The 16,603-nt window shown below is 41.8% G+C and overlaps 1 protein-coding gene across 2 annotated transcripts in view; it reads right to left on the minus strand.

The window, feature by feature from the left end:
* Window positions 1–16,603, minus strand: part of LOC311518254 (uncharacterized protein) — a 197,235-nt gene that overhangs the window by 117,719 nt on the left and 62,913 nt on the right. For both annotated transcript variants that reach the window (XM_084623903.1, XM_084623904.1), the window contains exons 4-6: window positions 10,715–10,883; window positions 10,378–10,594; window positions 8,336–8,509 (exon numbers count right to left, since the gene is read on the minus strand). In XM_084623903.1, the coding sequence (XP_084480029.1) occupies window positions 8,336–8,509; window positions 10,378–10,594; window positions 10,715–10,883 (560 nt within the window). The remainder of the gene's footprint in view (window positions 1–8,335; window positions 8,510–10,377; window positions 10,595–10,714; window positions 10,884–16,603) is intronic.

Raw genomic sequence — 16,603 nt, forward strand, 5'->3', positions numbered from 1 at the left:
CTGCTACCATTGAGAAGAGTCTAGAGCCATCCTCTTTGGAACCCCCTTTCAGGTAGTTGAAAGCAGCTATCAAATCCCCCCTCATTCTTCTCTTCTGCAGGCTAAACAATCCCAGCTCCCTCAGCCTCTCCTCATAACTCATGTGTTCCAGTCCCCTAATCATTTTTGTTGCCCTTCGCTGGACTCTCTCCAATTTATCCACATCCTTCTTGAAGTGTGGGGCCCAAAACTGGACACAGTACTCCAGATGAGGCCTCACCAATGTCGAATAGAGGGGAACGATCACGTCCCTCGATCTGCTCGCTATGCCCCTACTTATACATCCCAAAATGCCATTGGCCTTCTTGGCAACAAGGGCACACTGCTGACTCATATCCAGCTTCTCGTCCACTGTCACCCCTAGGTCCTTTTCTGCAGAACTGCTGCCTAGCCATTCGGTCCCTAGTCTGTAGCTGTGCATTGGGTTCTTCCGTCCTAAGTGCAGGACCCTGCACTTATCCTTATTGAACCTCATCAGATTCCTTTTGGCCCAATCTTCCAATTGGTCTAGGTCCTTCTGTATCCTATCCCTCCCCTCCAGCGTATCTACCACTCCTCCCAGTTTAGTATCATCCGCAAATTTGCTGAGAGTGCAATCCACACCATCCTCCAGATCATTTATGAAGATATTGAATAAAACCAGCCCCAGGACCGACCCTTGGGGCACTCCACTTGATACCGGCTGCCAACTAGACATGGAGCATCATTACACTAATTTAACATCTCAGCTGTTTCAACTAGCAACCACCTTCCCCTTCCGTCAGTTGGTCTTCTCAGCATGAGGAAGGGCACAGCTATCAAGTTTATTATTAATTATTATTATTATTATTATTATTTGCATTGCCATGGCAGTTACGAGTCCCAGTCATGGACCAGAACCAGAATTGTGGAAGCCTAGATGGTTGTTAGGAAAATCCTGCTCCCTACTTGCAGCCCAGCTACATTTGTGAGATCATAGCTGGAAAGTAGGCAGGCATGTCAGGGCTGACCCATGATATTTATGGCATTTGGCAGCACTGTAAGGTTGGCAGAAAAGCTTTTAGCAATAAAGCCAAGGTCCCTTTTCTGCACTGGGTCCCAATGTACTGCCATTGCCCGCCTCTCATTCAATAGGTTTTAAGGCAATCCAAATTCTCCACCGTGTCAGTTTATGCAAGACTGGGATTGGAACACACCCAATTTGAATGGAGACTAAAATGTTCACAAACAAATGGGTGCCAAGCAACAGCTGAGCTTTAAGTTTGTATACAGGGGAAATGCAAGTGGGGACAGCAAGCAAAGTGTGATGAGTGTTCTGAGTCTGATTAGTCATCTCTGAGCCTGAGGGTTTCTCTACACTGCAATAAAACACATGCAACTGGCCCATGTCTGCTGACTTGGGCTGTGGGGCTATAATACTGCAGTGTAGACATTCGGGCTCAGGCTGGAGGCCAGGCATTGGGACACTTCTCCCGCACTGGGTCCCAGCACCTGGGCTCCAATCCAAGCCTGAACATCTACACTGCAATTTCATAGCCCCGCAGCCCAAACCCTGCAAGCCCACGTCAGCTGACACAGGCCAGCCGTGGGTTTTTAACTGCAATACATACCTTGAGTGTTCCAAGCCTGAGCCACCCCATTCTGCTCAACATGGCTACCTTCTGGGGATACTCCCAGTGTGACAAAGTTCCTCCTCTGCCTTGGTGGATCCTGCACTTTCTGGTGGATTTGGTCACCTCAGAAGTTCACGGCAGTCCTCAGTTTGGCTCCTTTTGTTAGTGACACAAACCTGCCATTCACTCAGCTAACCTTATCGCTAGCCAGCAAGAGGGAAAGGAAAACAATCTCTGCAGTCTCTATTGTCCCCGACCCACAAGGTGGGACAGGCCAGATCCCTTTCCAAATTAGACCTTCCCCTCTGGTGTGTCTCACAGACCAGGTCAACTCCTCCTGTGTCAGACAGGGAGTCTGGAGGAGGAAGCGGGGGGGGAACCCAGGCCAACCTCTACTTCAGATTCCAATCCAAGGCCCTGTGGACAGCAGCTGTCCACAACATCTACTGTAACAGCTATGTGAGAGCTACGACTCCCTGGGCTACTTCCCCATGGTCTCCCCCAGCATCTTCTTCATCCTCACCACAGGACCTTCCTCCTTATGCCAGATAGTGTTTGTACTCCTCAGTCCTCCAGCAGCACGTCCTCTCACTTCCCACTCCCTGCATGCCCCTCACTAACTGAAGTGAGGTCCTTTTTAAACCAGGTGCCATGATTAGCCAGCCGGTCTTAATTGATTCTAGTAGCTTCTTAATTGGCTCCAGGTGTCCTAAATAGCCTACCTGTCTTAATTGATTCCAGCTAGTTCCTGATTATTCTGAAACTGCCCCTGTTATCATCGTAGAATCATAGAATATCAGGGTTGGAAGGGACCTGAAGAGGTCATCTAGTCCAACCCCCTGCTCAAAGCAGGACCAATCCCCAATTTTTGCCCCAGATCCCTAAATGGACCCCTCAAGGATTGAACTCAACCCTGGGTTTAGCAGACCAATGCTCAAACCACTGAGCTATCCCTTACCCAGGGAAAAGGAACCAGCTTAATCTGGGGCTAATGTATTCTACCTTCTATCACTCTCCTGTAGCCATCTGGCCTGACCCTGTCACACCAGCTTTTGGGGATACTCCCAGCAGTGCTGACAGCCTGCCCCTGCTGCTGCTCAAGCCATGGCTGGTTGCCTGGCAGGGTTGGTCCACCATCTTCAGGATCAACTTGCCGAGCTGCAACTGGAGAATGCCTCTCTCTGCTCACAAATCCCAGTATCTCCAGTACTACCAGTTATGGTCCTTCTGAAACACGGCCCAAAGGTTCCACTGCCAGAAAGATTTGATGGGAATCGCCAGACATTCCACGGTTTTCTTAACCAGTGCCACCTTTTGTTCTGGATGTGTCCCACAATGTATCCTGATGACCAGACCAAAGTTGGATTTATCAACCATTCATTGACTGGTGAAACCCTAGATTGAGAATCACTGCTTCTGGAGCAGATGGGCCCAATGCTGACTAATTTTGATGAGTTCATCCACGGCTTTTAGGTAACTATCAACAATCTAAATCGCACTACTGAATCCGCCTTGCAGTTTTTCAGACAAGGCCATCAGCCTCTCAGCATATGCTGCTCACTTTCAGCATCTGGTTGCCAACACGGCATGGAGAGGGTCAGCCCAGATCTCCCATTTCCACCAGAGTCTGAATGACAATGTAAAAGATTAATTGGCCCAGGTCGAACCCCCCACAATTCTGAACTCATATTGAATCATGCATCTGGATCGACAGTCATCTGTCTAAGCGATGCCAGAAAAAGAAGAGGACATAGTCACAACTCCAGCCTAGACCTGCTCCATTCCAGCCAACCCCAAGCATTATTCCATAACAGGAGCATATGCAGATTGATGTGAGGCAAAGGCATCTCATGGATCAGGAAAAAGAGTATTGGTGATAGAACAGCCTTTCCCTATTTTATGGTGGACTTAGTTACTGAGTACCCCCTTAAATCTAGGCCCTTGGGAAACCTGGGAAACAACCACGTCCAGCCCTGCTAGAGAGGTTGTGGCTGGATGTAACCAAGAAATTGAGTCCTCCACAAAAGCCCCCTCTTCTGCCATCATGTATCTTGGCAGCCATAAACTGTCACCCTCCACAAGGCAGGTCTTCCTCCACCTCTTAATCCTGATTAGACCTGAAGTGAGCTGCACTCAGCTTGTGCTCATGGATTCCAGAGCTTCTAGTAATTTTACGGATGACGGGCTCAACCTCCAGTGCAGAAGACGCTCACACCAAACCAAGTGAAGTTTGATGGTAGCATGAAACTGTGCCCCTTCAAGTCAAAAATCCAAGACCATCAGAAAACTCTGCAATTTAATATAATCACCTTGCCACACTTCCTGATTATGCTCAGCATTTCTTGGCTCTCAGTGCATGATCCAAACATCTCTTGGAAGATGGAAGAGATACAATTCTAGGAAAGCTATTGCCACCAACTCCATCTAGCCAAGTCAGATGCCCAGAAAACAAGAGGAGGAATGGAAAAGTCCACTACCTTCTGTGTTCAGCAGATTCAAGGAGACAACAGTACCAAAATGTTGCTGATGTATTTGATAAAAGAAATGCTGACATCTTACTCCCACATAGACCATACAACTGCCCCATCAACCTCCAGCCAGGCACCAGAATTCTATTCAGATGGATTTATTCTGTATCAAAATCCGAATTCAAGGCCTTACGAGAACACATTGATGAGAATCTTCCAAAAAAATTTCATTTCTCCATCCACGTCTCCCACTGGGACCCTGATTTTGTTCTTTAAGAAGGATGGCTCCTTGTGTTTCTGTGTAGATCATAGTGATTTTGTTCAATGCACAATAAAGATTAATTACCCCTAGCCCTGGATCAACAGGCTGTTGAAAGGGGTTTGTGCTGCCAAGGTATTTATCAGGCTCAATATTCTTGACACGTACAATCTAGACTGCATCAGGACAATAGGGCAACAAATGGAAAACTGTGTTTTGCACGTCATGGAAATTTTGACTATCTAGTTATCCGTTTCGGTCTCTCCAGTGACCCAGCCATATTCGAGCACTTTGCCAATGACATTTTTAGGAATATTTTAGACCAGTTCATGGTGATCTATCTGGATGACATCCTCTGCTTCTCAGAAAATCAAGTCCTTCATGACCAACACATCCACCTTGTGCACAAGAATGTCTGAGCAAATGGCCTGTTCGGGAAACCCGAGAAGTATAAATCTGATAGACTTTTTGTCAACTTCTTTGGCTATGTCATTTCCCCCAGCTGGACCCCTGAAGATTGCCCACAGTCATAGAATGGGCAGCCCAAAGAACGTCCATGATGTCCAGAGTTTCCTGGAGTCTTCCAACTTTTAATGGCAGTTCATCAGAGGGTGTTCGAAGGTGGTGACCCCAATTGCCCAGCTGCTCCGGAAGAATACTATATTTGCTTGGATACCAGAAGCCCAGTCCCCCTTTGATTGGTTAAAGGAAGCACTTACATCAGCACCTATCTTTTATTTATAATTTCCTATTAATTTTTTCCAAATACAATACACCAAAATACCAGATTCATCAAAATATATAAAGTAAGTAAGTAGGGTTAGGATAAATGGAAGGGAAGCGAAGAGAAGCGAAGCGACATAACTACATTAATCATAGATGTCTGAAAAGTCAGTCATATTGCTTTGAATTTTTCATGCTTTCCCTTTCTATGGAATGCCAGTCGTTCGTTAGCTGCAAGGTCAACCATATCATTGAGCCAGACATCAATATGTGGTGGGAATTGACTTTTTCATTTTTGTAGAATTAATTTTTTAGTGACCAAAGCTGCATATTGTTACCAGGTAATTTTCAGAAATACATCCAAGAATGAAATTTATGGGGCAGAGATCCAATTTAGCATCCCGTATCCAACTGGTCATTTGACCCACCTCATACCAGAAATTCTTAATACGGGGACACTTCCAAAACATGTGAGCTAATTTAGCATTAAGGGACTTACATTTCCAACAGCAGTCAGCATTTACAAAGCCCATTACCATTAGCTTATGTGGGGCCAGCATATTAAAGTGTTTTTTGGTGAATAAGCCAGAGTCATATAGGTCTACAGTTGCCTTTTTAACATAAGTTACAATTGTATTTCATTAGGATCAGCATCCATCTTGCTATATCCAGACCTGGCAAAAGCCTTTGTTGTCAAAGAAGTTGCTTCCAATTATGTGACCGGAACAGTTTCAATACAGCAGCATAGGCCTCAGGGAGTTCTTCATCCTTGTGCATTTTATCCCCGTAAACTGATGCCTGTGGAGCAAAACTACGAAATCTATGACAAAGAACTGGTGGCCATCAAGGCCACTTTTAAAGAATGGCACCATCACCTGGAAGGTGTACCTTTCTCAGTCCAGGTATATATGGATCACAAGTATCAGAGTACCTGTGACTGTAAATCTCTCAATCAACACCATATCTGTCAGTCCCTTTTTTCCAGGTTCAATTACACTGTAACCTATTGACCTGATGCCAACAATGGTAAACCTGCCATTTTGCCAATGTCACCATGAACAACTTGCTGTCTCTCATGAAGTCCCTCCTACTCCTCGATCTATTTGCAGTGAAAATTATGGCAACTGGTATGGATCTAGCTTCTGACTTGATATTCTCAGTTGAAAAAGAGATCCTCTTATTAAAATACCGGATTTATACCTCAAACAGTCAGCCACATCTAACAATACTCTGGCTATGGTATGATTCACTCCGGTTGGCCATTTCAGCCCCCCGGGAAACGTTGAGGCTCTTGAAATTTCAGATGGCCATTTTTTCATGTAGTCCTACATAAACTCCTGTGACGTGCACTTGATTGAAGACTCCCTGCACCAAACCCCTGGGCACTTTGATTCCACTGCCAATTCCATCTCAATCATGGCTGTCCATCTCCGTCGACTTTACCATTTACCTTCCCAATTACCAGGGCCACACAACTGTGCTAGTTTTTGTCGACCTACTTACAAAAATGTCCCATTTCATGCCAGGCATTCATATTTCCACTCTGGAGGTCATAGCCCAACAGTTTTTCAATCATGTATTCAAACTCCCTGGTCTACCATCTAACATTACATCTGATCGAGGACTGCAGTTAATTTCACATTTCTGGGCCACCACCATGATTTTTATGCCAACAAGGTTTCCACTGCTAGTTCCACCCACGCCACAAAGTCTCCCATGTACCCAGAGCCTTCAATCTAGTTCAACACATGCATCAAGGAGTTGAAAGCCCACCTAGAATTGGCCATAAGGGATTACAAACAAGGGAACCCCTCATATCATAGTTGGAGATAAAGAATGGCTCTTCACATAGCACATTGGCTCACCCCAACCTTCACAAAAGTTAGATTACTGATACTTTGGCTAATTTTGGGTCATCCAGCAGATCAAGTCCTGTAGCCGTCAAACTCCAACTGCCCAGGATGATGAAAAACATACCCAGTGTCCCATGACCCCTTCTGAAAGACCATATCGACAACTCCTTTCCCAGATGAGTTCAGCTACCACCTCCACCCATCATTGTCCAGGAACATGAGGAGTACCTGGTGAAGTAGATCCAAAGTTTGCCAGGGGAAGCTCATGTATCTTGTTGATTGGGAGAGTTATGGGGTGGTTTATTGTTGGTGGAAGCCGACCAACAACATACACACACACCTCCTACTTTGAGAATTCCATCAGTCACACTGTGATAAATCAGGTCAAAGGATGCCTGGCAGGCATCTTTTTCCAGGGGGTACTGTGAAGGGTGTTCTGAGCCTCATGAGTCATCTGAAGTAATTCCCTGTGAGTCTTAAGGGACCACCCAATCCACAAGCAAGAGTCTAACCAGGTGATCCTAAAGCAGGTGTATAGCCTCCTAATGTTCTACTCTGCTCAACATCACTACCTCATCGAAGATACTATACTACCAGCTGCCTGCTCCAGCCTCTGCCTGCTCCGGCTTATGCCACAGCCAGTCACCTGGATGTCCTGACTCAAAGTGAAATACCAGTGGAATAAGTTTCAGTAGCACTACATTTGGGAACACCTTAATTACAGAATAAGCATTTCAGAGCCCTCCATGATGAAGAGAAAGAGAAGCACTATATGCTGCTGTATGAATAGCAATACAGAACTTTCATCTCTGTTACTTCATTTGTTTTATTGCTGCATCAAAAAAGATTCTTCCCCTTCCCTTAGAGTCCAGTCGTTTAAATAAAGTTTATTGCCAAAACATAGCTTCAACAAACTGTTCATTTTACTATAACATAATTCTTCTTGAGTACTCAAGGATGCCATTATGGCAAGAATGATTTTCTCTACATTGTTACTGTGTGAAATATATGTATAAACATCAGGGACAACTGCCAGTACAGAAGGAAAACTGACTGTATACATATATTGTCAAACATGAAAATTAAACAACCTGAAGAAAGAGAAAATTATTTTCCCCTAATCTCCTTCACTTACCACAATCTTAGATATTACTTGCAACAGCTGTGGTGAAAAAGAAATTCAGACTAAAGTGTGACTGTTTTTTTAATGTTTCTGTATCTCTTTAATTACTAGCTAAAACTTTTATCTCAAATGTCAGCCCAGAAGAAATTATATTAGAAAGTATAACCTCATGGAAATAGAAGGCTGCAATGGAAATCCAAGGTAAAAGATTAACGATTACAGTACTACTGAACTGGTATAGTATCAAACTGTTACATCTGACAATATTCTAGACTCACCTGTACAGTTTCCTCTTTCCCAGGGTACTTTCCTATTTGGGTTAGTCCACTGATGTAGATACCTAGAACAGGATGCAATGGCTTCATTTCAGTTTCTTGATCATCTATATACAAAGTTACATGTGCTTCTGTTACCAAGAGACGAATTTGATGCCAGCCTTCGTCAAACAAGGTCTAAGAAAATGGAGAAAATAAGAGACTTTAAAATATAAATTTCCTAAATTTAAAGAATTATGAAATTTGATCCCAACTATTTATCCACTTGTTTTTATCCATTAATAAGGCTGGTTGTTTGTGATAGCAAAATACTGCAAAAGTCATGGCTCCGTCAGAGGGAAAAAAAATGTAAAGACATACATATATAGAAAAAAAATCAGAATGTCACAAGATCACCTTTATTTTACAATCAAGATTCTGCTAAGCCATTTAAAATCTTTTTTTTTTTAAAGTCACTTTCCCATAGACCACTATGCTGGATATATATCTAGAGAGAAAGCCACATTTGTAAAAATTTATAGAGGAATCCTGTTCAGCAGTGAGCTACCCAAGGTGATAAAGACCGTGGATAAAATTGTCAAAAGAGCTTAAATCCCATTTTCATTCACTTAGGACCCTAAATCTCATTACAATACAATTGGATTTAGTACCCTAAGGGCTAGATTCCCAAAGGGACTTAGGTGCTTGACTGCAAATTTAGGTACCTAAATCCAACATTTAGGCATCACTGGCATTCACAAAACAACCGCTCTGCCAGAGTTTGAATATGTAAAGCACTATATAAGTACTACTACTGTTCAGCTTGAGGATACTAAGCAGAAAACACAAATGTAAAGACAATAAATGACTATTTTTCAAAACTCAGAATTGCTTTTCACTTGTGGCTTTTAAAAATGATCAGAAAAAATATCCAAAGAACACACAACATTTTTAAGCAAATTTAATTGTAAAAGAAAAAAAATGTTAGATTGACCTACACAACTGTTACAATTCTGGCATGGCAATGCTCTCTTCCCCACTTCTACAGTGGGAAGGTTCTTCAATATTAAAAGTAATATGATCTAAGACTCCAGTTGGCACCTTTGTTTACATGGTGTTCCTTATCACATGCTATTGGTCTTCTAAGAAATGGAATGAGTATATCGTTTCAAATGATGGTCAAAAATTAAACTTGATTTTGCCACGTGGGATCACAGAAATGGTTACTCTCTCTGGAGAGTCTGAGAAGATCTCCAGAGACTATTTCATATTTATTCTTATGAGCATTCATATCCAATCCAATGTTTTAGGTACCAGTAAAGTACAACTTTGTTTATCTAAAATGTTTCTGGGACTCTAAGGTCCTTGGATAAACAAGCGTTCTAATAAATTTAGTGTAGATTGTCTATTATTCAAATAAAAAAAAAAACAACCAGATGAGGGCATTTTCACTGGACACAGAATTGGATAAACCAGGTTGCACTGACATTCACAAGTTTCTTACCAATCTACTAGAAAACAATTATTTTAATAAAAAAATAAATAAATAAATGGAAAATAATTAATGAATTTGAAACCTCTACCGCAGGGATTTTGAACTTGTGGTCCATGGACTCCTGTGGGTCTACGAACAATGTCTGAGGGGTCCACAAAAGGTTACTGTTACCATAGAACCGTGGTTTTCAACCTGTGGTCTGAGGATCCCTGGAGGTCTGCAGATTATGTCTAAGATTTCCAAAGAGGCCTGCACCTCCATTTGAAATTTTTTAGGGGCCCGCAAATGAAAAAAGGTTGAAAACCATTGCTCTACATATACAGTGGCGAAATCCATCTCTAAAACTAGATTTTTATTAAAACACATTTACTAAGTGACAGAGATGCTATCTTTGTAATAAATACCAAATAATTTTTTCAACTTACACCAGCATGTAGTATGAGGTGTCATCCAGCGATTTTAAAATATTTACAAATTCAAGAGTGAGCTAGTATATCTTAAAGGTAAAAACTCAAGGAAATAAACCTGTACTTCCATGAATATTCCAATACAGGATCAATGTACTCATTACCTTTACACGAGGTGCAGTGAAAGTGACAACCTGAGTTCCATTTACTAAGCTTGTTGTAGTAAATGATAATGTTTTATCTTCCCCATTTACAGTAACTGTTATTTGCGGCCTCCCATCCAGGCTTAGAATCCTCCACAAATCCCATGTCTTTCTGACCTTAAACCTCTGAGTGGAGACAAACACATATGATGGAGGAAGACCTTCCGGAAACACACTCCTGGGGAGGAAAGAAAAAAAAAAACACACATTCTAAATGGGCTAGTCTGAAACAAATCCCATACACTTCTAATAAACCACATTTTTATCCCAAACTGGATAACTTTTTACAATGAAGTACCTTGTAAATTCTGACAAGTCAACGTTTGATGTTATTTCATAAGCTTTTGCATTAGAAGATGGAATCGGAATTCTCTTTTTAACCTTTTTCTTCACACCTAATCCTAGAAGGATATCAAATCCTTTTTCATCTCGAGCTGCCACTGGAATTCTTGTTGGACAAACAGATTCTATAAAGCAATAGACAGAATAGTTGACAGCAATCAATTCTGAAAACACAAACTGCTATTTGATACTGCATCTGTTTGATAAACTGTGAAAGATTTTAGTCTAAAGTTCTCAACTTCTTTGTTTGAATACCAAAACAAGACAAGATGGAAGAAATATTGAAAGTCTTTGGGTCAAATATTTCTCCATGCTACAGGATTCAGAAGAGATGAATGAATGAAAACTGGAGTAGAAAAGCCTCAAAATACAAGGACCTGGAAGCAGAACCTGTCACATGTTCCCCTCTTTGCCAGGTGTCCTCCAAATCCCCTCCACACAGCTCTGAACTTTTGGATCTCTGAGTTTGTGGGTGGAAATAGCTGATGTGCACAGCTTGTTCTCCTGGGGACTTGATGGATATTGCAGCAGGAACATGGGGTATGTCCACATCGCAATTGTGAGTGAGACTACCAGCCCAGGTAGACAGACTTGTGCTAGCAGGGCTCAAGCTAGCATGAGAAAAATAGCAGTGTGAATATTGTGGCTTAGGTGGCAGCTTGGGTTCTCAAGCCCATCTGACCCCCTGGATTTGGGTTCAGGTGGCTAGCCCGGGTCTCCACTGGAGCCGCACCAACCACATTGCTATTTTTACCAAACTAGCTCGAGCCCTGCTAGCACCAGCCTGTCTATCCTGGCCTGGAACCTTGCTTCCAGCTGCAATGTAGACATACTCACTGTCACTAATACAGTTTGAGCTCCTCAGATGAAAGGCAGTACAGATATGTAAAACATTATTATATCTCCATTTCTGTAAAGCTTTTTATGAGGGATAGATTATCACAGCCATTAATCAGATACACACGGGCACCCTAGATATCCAGCTACAGAAGCAGCTTCCTATTTCAAGAGGGTAGATGTGCAGCTCTTGCCAGTTTAGCCAGGGCATAGCTGGCTGAGACTGGTCCCTTCTCAATGATCGGATTCATGAGAATGAGATCCCCTAATTGTCTATTGACAGTAGTTTGTGTGTGTGTGTGTGTGTGTGTGTGTTATAGAAATAAACTGTGAAGAGAGAAGGATTTATCCCTGGATGATGGTTCTGGTACAGGACATAGACAGAAGAAAGATGCCCATTAGGCCAAAGAGTCTTGTGGCTCCTTCTGAATGTGGGGACTGAGGGAGCCTGCCCCCCTAATGTACATGGAGTCATTTGCTCACAACAGGGATGGTGAGGAGAGATCACCACTCATCTTTGATGACAGGTACTAAAATATCAGGCTACATGGAGGAATCCCAATATCTTCATTATTTTATTCCTATGATGCTTAACTGTGAAAAACAACATGAGGATCTCTGATGTGATCAACTTTCTGCTCATTCTGGGCTTGTCTACACAGCAAGTTAGTGCACAACAAACCACCATGTGAATCTACAGTGCACCAGCTTGCTAAACACTAACCTGCCATATGAACACTGCTACCATATTGCACCACACTAAGCAGCACTCAAGACTTTCCCTGCACTGTGTAAGTGTCCACAAAGCGAGTTAGTGCCCAGCAACCTGGTGCACTGTAGATTTACACTCTGGCTTGCCGTGCACTAATTCACTGTGCAGACAAGCTTTCTGTGAACAATCCTTTAGACTTTACAAACAGAGATGATGGGGCACGGAGGGGAAGAGTCATGGATTAACTAGCACCATTTTCCATTATTTGTAATCAAACCCTTTTTAATAATACAGCATTAAAAAAAGCTGTTACGTATTTAAAAAAAAACAAAACATTCTCCACATGCTGTAACAGAAAAGCAAACAATTAGATGTGCAGAAAATCCTCCACTCTTCATTATTAATACAGAGAGTCAAAAAAGTAGCTCCAATACGCACTTACTTCTGAAGCTTTCTTTTCTAAAGCACTCCTTCATTTACTTTAGCAATTCACAACTAAATGCATAAAATGTAATGCTAGTGTGAAGAATTTTTTGAGATGTAAAGGACTTATGTAAGTAAAGAGCATATTTACTTTTGACTGATAACAAAGGCATGGGAATTAATTTTTAAAAGCCTTACAAATGGTACCAAAGAGTAACACGAGTTTGGGTGTTTAGTGCCTTAGAGTTGGATTAATTCCAATTAATCAACCTTAAATCAGAGTGAAATAGGAGAGGGGTAAAGTTATAACTATTTTGAGTTACAACAATTGCATTTTGACTTCTTTGCACTCAATATCAACTATGATCCAACAAGTCTGCTTTAAAGCTCTTTTCATTGTACAGATATGGTGTGATATGTTTTCTGTTGAACTTAAAGTTGGCTGAATGTTACCTTTTTTTGTGTTTGTTTGTTTTTAAACAAAAACAATACTGGGCAATGGACCTAAAATGGTAAAAAACAATTGAATTATGTGCTGAAGCCAACATTTCTTTTCATTGATATATATTATCTTATTAAAAACAGACAATTTTCCTTGTTATAATATATGCTTAAACTATTTATTGTACATACATTTTCACTATTCAAATTTTCCACTGTTCAATAGGAAAATATCAGTTCATAGTCAAGAAAGAGGTTAGAAATACATTCCAAAAAAGGGTCTCAGATCTCCATCTGGACCAGCCGTGGGTTAGGGCCAGGTGCTAAAAGGGAGAGCTCAAGTTTTGATGCCAGAGAATAATCAGCACAGAGGTCTAGACCATGGCTAGCCCTTACATCTTCTTCCTCTCTTGAACATGTGAGTAAGAAACCTTTTCCCCCTTGTGCACCCCTGCCTGCCCCCTCAGAGGCCAGCCATAACTGGATTCCCCCAACATTCAATAAGACATTATGAAATAGCCATCTAGTCAATGGCTATTCCATCCTCCATCTCTTTCTGAAAGCCAAGAATTACTGAAATCATGCACTACTTACACTCTGGAAAATAAAATATCCAGGGTCTGGAAGATCCCAGAACAATTATTTACACAGCACAAACATAGTTGGTGTTCTTATTCATATCAAAACACGGGAGCAAGGTTGAGTCAACATACTTCTGATGTTAAATAAGAACATTGATAAATTATTGCTTCAGCTGGTCTTTTTGACTGGATTAAAAAACATGCACATGCAGCAAAATCACTGAGTCAGTTTCTAAACTCAGTTACACCAAAGTTGACCAAGTGTGTCTACTATGAATATGGATACAAGACATTCATACTAGCTGACACGAGAACTAGGGCCATAATCTGATCTCAGTTATGCCAGTGGAAATCCAGGATCACCCTAATTAGTTCAATCCAGAAATAAGGGTCCCTTGAAGTAACTGGAGTTACTCTGAGTTTATGCTGAAGTAACCAAGATTAAAACCTGACCCTGAGATTCCCATATACATATTTCATGCATTAAAAAGATATAAAAGAATTATGTGGGTTAAGACGGACCTTTATGCCACGGAGGCAGGATTGTTTTCATAATACCAACACCATCCACAATAGATGATCCTGCTCTCCCTGAAGGCAGTAGTAGTTTTGCGATTGGCTTCATTGGGAGCAGAACTGGACTCAACGCTGAATATTGCCCGTGATGGCAATTCCACAGCCTCCCTTGACGGCTTGCTTCATTATGTCACTTTTCCTTATACTTAACCTAATTTTGCCTTGCTGCAGCCTCAGACTACTTGTTGTTCAGTCTCATTAGTTAATGCAAATAATTGATCCCTCTCTCCTTCATAATCTCTCTTCACGTACCGCTAAATCACTGCATTGACTATTGTTTTTTTAATACACTACTGACATGCAAAGATTGCATCTAAAAGTGAAGAGAAAGAATCCTTCCTTTATTATATTAAGGCTGGTAAAATCTCAGACATTCAAATGCAGAAAACTGTATCATTTACCCTGGGGCTATCAGTTTTGCCCAGGTTGCTAGTGCCCTGTGAAACAATTTCTCACTCTCTCTCCAGACAGGAGGGCAAGCCATGAACTGGACAATGAGTCCCAAAAGAAAAGTTTTCTTACTCGCTCCCTTGCCAGACCAAGCACATCACCTGCAAGTCATGGAACATAAGGCCTCTGTCAGCATGGGGAGAAAGTTCTACAGCAAGTTTCTAACCTTGGCTTTCTATTTGGCAACAGAGTGTTGTTAGGATATAGATATTCAGGCCTGTCTGTAAAGGCCTGTACTTTAAGAATTTAGGTGTATTCTTATCACTTGGCTAGTTAGTGATTTTGATTCTTTCTTTTATACCTCTGTCTGCCAGTGTAAGGTCCTTCTCTTACTGTGACAGTCTGAGGCCCTGTTCTTAGGCTAAGGCCTTTGGCTAAGCAGCAGAGGCAGCCATAAGCTGGGAAGCGAACAGTCACAGCCTCACATTCTAAACTAGTCACATTGAAATAAGGTGCTATTGGGCTGTCAGGCACTATCAGGACAGGATTGTATTCCTATCACCTCCAGAGAAAGGGAAGTGCCTAGAAAATGTAAAAGGAAACTTAGTTTGATAGCATCCGGTCAGTTTGGATGAGCTATTACCAGCAGGAGAGTGAGTTTGTGTGTGTATGGGGGTGGAGGGGATGTGAGAAAACCTGGATTTGTGCTGGAAATGGCCCACCTTAATTATGCACATTGTAGGGAGAATGGTCACTTTGGATGAGCTATTACCAGCAGGAGAGTGAGTTTGTGTGTGTGGTTTTTGGGAGGGGGGTGAGAGAACCTGGATTTGTGCAGGAAATGGCCCAACTTTATTATCATGCACATTGTGTAAAGAGTTGTCACTTTGGATGGGCTATCACCAGCAGGAGAGTGAATTTGTGTGGGGAGGTGGAGGGTGAGAAAACCTGGATTTGTGCTGGAAATGGCCCACCTGATGATCACTTTAGATAAGCTATTACCAGCTGGACAATGGGGTGGGAGGAGGTATTTTTTCATATTCTCTGTGTATATATAAAGTCTGCTGCAGTTTCCACGGCATGCATCCGATGAAGTGAGCTGTAGCTCACGAAAGCTCATGCTCAAATAAATTGGTTAGTCTCTAAGGTGCCACAAGTACTCCTTTTCTGTCTGGCAAGAACTCACTTATCAATAGCTGGGATGTGAAATCCTCACTTCTGTATTGCTTTGTCATTATAGTTCCCACTTTGCTATTGTTTGTCTGTATAATCTCTGTCTGGTTCTGTGATTGTTTGTCTGCTGTATAATTAATTTTGCTGGGTGTAATCTAATTATTGTGGTGGGATATAATTGGTTAGCTAATCATGTTACAATATGTTAGGATTGGTTAGTTAAATTTCAGTAGAATGATTGGTTAAGGTACAGCTAAGAATATTACTATATAAATTAGGGGCAAACAGGAAGTAAGTTGGGATTCGAAAATAAGGAAAAAGGAACTTGTATTTAAGCTTGCTGGAAGTTCACCCCAATAAACATCGAATTGTTTGCACCTTCGGACTTCGGGTATTGTTGCTCTCTGTTCATGCGAGAAGGACCAGGGAAGTGGGAGAGCGAAGGAATAAACTCTCTAACAAGTGTGCTCACACAATAAACTTAAACCAACTTATTGAAGTTGGTAGTCTTGTGCTATTTAATCATGTTTTTACACTTATTTGCACATGGTCAAGGACATGGAAATAAAAGCTTGAATAGGTCTGATGTTGTTGAGTGCTGCCCATTCATTGCTTCTGTGTTATTGATGAATGCTCATGTCACAGAACTCCCTCTCCCCACAATCAAATGAATCCCCATTAAGAGAGAAATACAGCAACTAGATTTTTAAAA

Source organism: Lepidochelys olivacea (assembly GCF_965140295.1).
Source record: "Lepidochelys olivacea isolate rLepOli2 genome assembly, chromosome: 3".
Classification (NCBI taxonomy): Eukaryota; Metazoa; Chordata; order Testudines; family Cheloniidae; genus Lepidochelys; species Lepidochelys olivacea.